The sequence below is a fragment of the Nicotiana sylvestris genome, unplaced genomic scaffold, assembly GCF_000393655.2.
Source record: "Nicotiana sylvestris unplaced genomic scaffold, ASM39365v2 Un00016, whole genome shotgun sequence".
Classification (NCBI taxonomy): Eukaryota; Viridiplantae; Streptophyta; class Magnoliopsida; order Solanales; family Solanaceae; genus Nicotiana; species Nicotiana sylvestris.
Window position 1 is genome coordinate 18,640 of NW_027184352.1, and position 6,322 is coordinate 24,961.

Consider the following 6,322-nt stretch of genomic DNA (forward strand, 5'->3'; position numbering starts at 1 on the left):
CTCTTTTTTGGCGAAGGCACTTGGCCTTAAAGGGTGTTATTTCGAACTTATCGAAATAACAGCCCATCGTCGTTCGATCGAGGTCGAACCCTTCTTTTTTTTTGGCGAAGGCCCTTGGCCTTAAAGGGTATTATTTCGAACTTATTGAAATAACATCCCGTCGTTGTTCGATCGCGGTCAAACCCTTCTCTTTTTTGGCGAAGGCATTTGGCCTTAAAGGATGTTATTTTGAACTTACCAAAATAACAGCTCGTAATTATTCGATCGAAGTCGAACCCTTCTCTTTTTTGGCGAAGGCCCTTGGCCTTAAAGGGTGTTATTTTAAACTTATCAAAAGAACAGCCCGTCGTCGTTCGAACGAGGTCGAATCCTTCTCTTTTTTGGCGAAGGCCCTTGGCCTTAGAGGGTGTTATTTCGAACTTAATCGAAATAAAAACGCATCGTCGTTCGATCGAGGTCGAACCCTTCTCTTTTTTGACAAAGGCCCTTGGCCTTAAAGGGTATTATTTCGAACTTATCGAAATAACAGCCCGTCATCGTTCGATCGAGGTAGAAACCTTCTCTTTTTTGGCGAAAGCCCTTGGCCTTAAAGGGTGTTATTTCGAACTTATCAAAATAACAGTCCGTCATCGTTCGATCGCGGTCGAACCCTTCTCTTTTTGGCGAAAGCCTTTGGCCTTAAAGGGTGTTATTTCAAACTTAATCGAAATAACAGCCTGTCGTCGTTCGATCGAGGTCGAACCCTTCTCTTTTTTGGCGAAGGCCCTTTGCCTTAAAGGGTGTTATTTCGAACTTATCAAAATAACAACCCGTCGTCGTTCGATCAAGGTCGAACCTTCTTTTTTTTGGCAAAGGCATTTGGCCTTTAATGATGTTATTTTGAACTTACCGAAATAACAGCCCGTAATTATTCGATCGAAGTTAAACCCTTCTCTTTTTTGGCAAAGGCCCTTGGCCTTAAAGGGTGTTATTTTGAACTTATCAAAATAACAACCCGTCGTCGTTCGATCGAGGTCGAATCCTTCTCTTTTTTGGCGAAGGCCCTTGGCCTTAGAGGGTGTTATTTCGAACTTAATCGAAATAACAGCCCGTCATCGTTCGATCGAGGTTGAACCCTTCTCTTTTTTGGTAAATGCCCTTGGCCTTAAAGGGTGTTATTTCGAACTTATCGAAATAACAGCCCATCGTCAGTCCTGGTTTCTGGAGAGTTGGACATCTTCCGTGGGAGTCCCAGTTTGTTTGGCATTGCTTGCACCAGATGGTGCAACGCTGGTGAATACGAGGTGTTGATGTTTTGCTTAGGTTCGTGCTCTGTACGCATTATAGTTTTCTTGTCTGGCTCTTGCTGTCCATCTCGGAGATGTTGCCGGCTGGAGGTATTTCAGCTGTGTTGAAGCCATTTTTCCCTTCGATCGAGGTGTTCCTGTGTACGTTCGCCCACGCGGGTCTTATGTGCTTGCATTGACAAAGAGTGGGAGGTGAGGATGAGATTTTCTTCGCTCCCGCTTGGTGTACCGGTGGGGGAAAACAGGTTGGTATCATCGTTTGCCTTGTTTAGTGTATCGATGGTTAATGGGGCGAAGATTTCCGAGCCCGATGATTTTGCTTGGCTTATCTTCCTCTTCTACGCTGCTCCTGTGTGTCTCACGTGGGTTGGGTTTTTCCTCCGCGCTCCTTTTGGTGAGTGATTGTATTTCTTGGTTTCGATCTGGGAGAAACTAGGAAATTTTCACTCAAAAATCCCCACAAACGGCACCAAATTGTTTGACTCAAAAGATATTAAAACCTTTTTGAACAAATCAATCAAAGATGAAGGGGTAAATCTTAGTCAAATATAATTAATTCCAGATCGAAATGTTAACAACAACGATTGCATATGTGATGAAAGAGATATGATTGATCTTATGAAGATTCGACATTGCCTTCCTCATCAATTGATGAAGAAGTAGATTTACATATTTTCTTCGAGGTCATTTTTTTTTTCTAGAATACAAGAAGGGAGATTTTTGTCTTTCTTTTTTCGAAATCGGAGAGGCCCCCTCAGTTGAGAGTTTTCCCTGGCTATATATAGTCAGGGTATCCTTCCCTTTGCTTGATTCGCCGTCTTTTTGCCACTGATGTGCCTTGGTCATGATTTTAGGCGTCACTCTTACCGATTCGTCAGATGTTATGGAGGAGAAATGGAGTGGGCTCTGTGGACCTTTACTGCCCAGAGACGAGGTGTCGGTCGGCTTGATCGTGATGGTCAGATTTTGACCAATATAAAAATAAAAATACAAATTTGTCACTTATTCTGAACCAGGGAGAGTATTAGCTTGTTCGAGAGGAACATTAATGACTTGATTACAATAATGACAAACAAGAATTGAGATAAATGTAACAACAAATCAACTCATCAATTTGGATATGCTTTTAAGGTTGTGATGGTAACTTTTGCTATGCGGCTCAATGATGTTCGTTCAGCGCCCACGCCAACTTGCCAAACCTAGAAAGCAGTAAATTTGTGAAAAGAAGATATAAATTTGTGAAAAGAAGATATAGTCCAATGACATTGACTGCTAGCCAATTCAAGGGAATGACAACGTGTTGGAGAAGTTTGATAAATTGTAATTTCCCTTACAGAAAATCTGAGACAGGATAGGAAAAAGATATTGTACTCATTGTTGCTGAGGACTTTTGAATATGGTGATTGGCTGGTGTTTTTTTTTCCATTAATAAATGCTAACTTGATTCAATTTTAGCATAAAATTGGATATATTTTTTTAAATATAATCATTTGGTATTGAAATATTGAACTAATTCAGATTCTGCACATTTAATTTAAAACCTGTGGAAGGAGGAAGCATTTCCTACAAGAGATTTCACTGTCCCCGAAACTTGAATTCGAGCAGGGATTCCATCTGTCCATTCACATCCTTAAAAATTGGGATTATTGTTGTAAATTCGAACCATATTTTTTTTCCAACTTGTATATATACAAGTGTTTTAAAAAGCGTTTTCGGGGCGAGCCTTGGGGCATAGCGCACCAAAAATATCCCGAGGCGATGATGTGGGGCGAAAGTTTCAAGAGGCGTACACCCAACAATTCGGGGTGTACGCCCGGACGTTCGGGACGTACGCCTGAGCGTTTGAAGCGCATTTTTGTAGTGAGAATAAGCCGCAGATACTTTTTCAAATTAAAATAAAATTTGTTGAATAAATCGTTCATATATAATAACCAAATTTTCAAAAGTCAGCTTGTAATTACTCAAAAGTTTTTAAAAAAAATTGAAATGTATTAAATTTAATAATCAAGACCTTTTTTTTATTGATCGAAACTTTAATTTATGGTCTTTCCCAATTCTTTATCTTGTCCGCTAATCTGCTAATATATCCCAAAACAACGAATATTCATATTTTTTTTTACTAATACAAAGAGAATTCCATTCTCCTTAGCATCAAGTTCAAAGTTCAAATTGCAAGTTAGTCATCCTTTTTGTTCTTTTATGTAGAAAACTTTATTATTTTTGACTCAAGTTACTTGTGCTTGTACTAATAGATTGTTTTGACTACTTTTTTGTGGGATGGAGCGCGCGCGACACACACACACATATAGACAAATTTATAATTTTCTTCAATTTTTTTGCAATTCTACCTGTTTATAAATATTTACTATAATTATATTATTTATAAAATTATAAAAATTAAATACCCATAGGGCTTATGCTTCGCTGCTGAGATATATGTAAAACGTCTCGCCTTACGCCCACAACACCGATATATACATGTAAAACATAGAAATCTAATGGAGGGATCTCGTGGACTACGTACACACTATATATTCCTCTAATTTTTAACTAATTAGTAATTAATAATCTGCAATAAATGGAAGCATTGTGCCATTGGTCAAAGCATTAATAATAACAGCGAGCCATCATTTATAAGATTGCACTTGCAGCAATTTCTTCTCCTACTATATATTTTCCATGACATCCAACTTTTTTCCTGTTCGAAAAGCAAAAATGTTAGCAGTCATTTCCGCCCTGTGATCCATTCTCCCCTGTTTCTTACTATAATCTCAAGTCTCAAAATGCTAGTAGATCCCGACAAGTATCCATCGTTTTGCAAGCTATTATTTAGACAAGGTTTCATGGATAAAATAGTAAGTCTATAGTTAGTTTCCTGTTACTATTTTTTTTTTTATGCTATGTTGACGTCTACTTCCTCCTCCAATCTAAGTTTGATAATTTATGTTTCAGCTAATGCCGCCTGTTTTCATCAAAGAAAACAAGAAGAAGTTGGCCAAGACTTGCTTACTGAAAACGGACATAGCAGCAGGGATGTCGTGGGAAGCAAAGATAGTGAAGGAGAATTCTCATTTCTTCATATGTGACGGAGAGTGGCCAAAGTTTGTGGCGCATCACAAACTAAAGTTAGGGGACATTTTGCTCTTTTTTCTAGTTGATAAATCAACGTTTCATATACTTCCCTACGGTCAGAAAACTTGTAAAAACCTTTGCAGGAGACAACTATTTGAGGAACTCAGCAGTTCCTCTGAAGAGGAAGAGGAATGTGACGTGGGAATCCGACTGTCAAGAAAATCTAAGAAAGTTAAAACGGAGCCAAAAGAATTGCCAGGTAATATTTTATGCGTTTGGGATATATTTATTTGTTTTCAGTTTGTCTGTAGATGCATGAGAGTAGATGCAGATTTAATTACGAGCACACCACAAGAAAACACATGAGTCATGCAGGTCATATTGACTAATAATTAGATTAAGTGCTAATTAATGTTAAGCATAAGTTAAAAGTATTATAAGTCTAGCTAGACACTTGTATATTGTCGTCGTAAGTGTAATATGTTAGACGCGCATGATATCCTTATAAAATTTGCCATAAGAAAACAAGTTAATGTAATAATTTGTGTCATATATATATATATATATGTACAGCAAAATGGATATGAAGAATTCAAATAACCTATTGAAAGGCACTTTGAGACGTACGTAGTTGAATTTGATTTATTGATTTATCTATATATAAGTGCATGAGAATGTTGTAAATACTAAACTCGGGCGAGAAAGACAGGTGTTGCAGAGGAGGAGGAAGCTCAGAATCGAAGTAAAGAAAATGGTCCAAAAACACTTAGATACAGTGTGGTGAACTTGAAAAATAAAAATCCATACTATGAAATGGCTGTAAGAAAGACACACTCGCTTTTTGTGGTAAGGTTGAACATCTCTGTCTTTTATTTTCTTTGATTATTATTTTCTCAGTCCTCCCCCTTATAAAGAAATGAAAACATGTGTTTGATGATATTATGTTTAGACTATCCCAATGACCTTCGCAAGATGGAGTGGCATAATTAAGATGAAGAAAATAACACTGATTAATGGAGAAGGGAAGAAGTGGAAAGTGGATATAGAGCATATCGGCCCAAGGGTTCTCATAAAAGGAGGATGGGCTGCCTTCAGAACACAAAACAAGATAGCTGCCAATGGTGAAACTTGTCGCTTCAAGTTGATTCAGGGCCGTAGACGTGGGCGTGGACGAAGTTGTTATGTTTTACAGGTTGAAAAGATCTCCAAACCTTGAAGTAGCTCGTATATGTAGTTGGTTTCTTTTGGTTGCATTTTGGCCTTCTCTTTGTAGTAATTAATGGGCATCTTTTTTCCTTATATTTAAGATTTTGTTTACTATACGTGTTAGTAATGCTTGATAGAACTTGATTTATCCAGTACGTCTAGGGATGGCAGGCATGGTTAATGCTGCTTGGTCGGTCGGGGCTGGACCGGGCCCGCGGTCCTAACGGGCCTAGTGGGCCGGTCCTGGTGGTCCTGAGAAGCCTGTGACAGGCCGGTCTTCATAGGTTAGCCCACGAGCCCGGGACCGTCAGCCGGGCCTGGGCCGGGCCTGGCGGGCCCAACGGCTATTTTTTTTAATTTTTTTTTTTGTTTTTAAAATTCTACAACGGCCATATTTAAAATCTAGCCGTTTGAGCTGACAATTTGACCGTTTTTAAGTTTAGAAAATGGTCATTTGGCCCCCAAACTTTATTTTAACCCCAAACTTTATATAATTACACTTTTTTCCATTTTTCAACTATAAATACCCCCTCATTCTTTCATTTTTATTCATCAATTCATCAATCTCTCTCAATCCCTCTACTACAATTACTTAATTTATTGTTGAAATTTCGTGAAAAATTGTGAAGTTGTTGAATTGAAGTTTTCAAGTGTTCAACAATTTTCAATTTTCAAGAAGTTGTTTGGCAATCCGGTAAACTCGTTTCAACTCTTACGTTTTAAGAATATATTTTTGTGTGGTTTAGTTTGCATAATTA

General features: G+C 38.2%; 1 protein-coding gene across 2 annotated transcripts; it reads left to right on the forward strand.

The window, feature by feature from the left end:
- Nucleotides 1–3,925: 3,925 nt before the first annotated feature.
- LOC104229470 (B3 domain-containing protein REM9-like) lies at nucleotides 3,926–5,669 on the forward strand. 2 transcript variants are annotated; one of them, XM_009782124.2, is made up of 5 exons: nucleotides 3,926–4,141; nucleotides 4,239–4,411; nucleotides 4,502–4,617; nucleotides 5,068–5,204; nucleotides 5,308–5,669. In XM_009782124.2, the coding sequence occupies exons 1-5, from the start codon at nucleotides 4,070–4,072 to the stop codon at nucleotides 5,572–5,574; spliced, it is 765 nt and encodes a 254-aa protein (XP_009780426.1). In that variant the 5' UTR covers nucleotides 3,926–4,069; the 3' UTR covers nucleotides 5,575–5,669. The 2 variants fall into 2 exon arrangements, with proteins under 2 accessions (XP_009780426.1, XP_009780425.1); XM_009782123.2 differs by having other exon boundaries at nucleotides 4,239–4,617.
- Nucleotides 5,670–6,322: the final 653 nt, after the last annotated feature.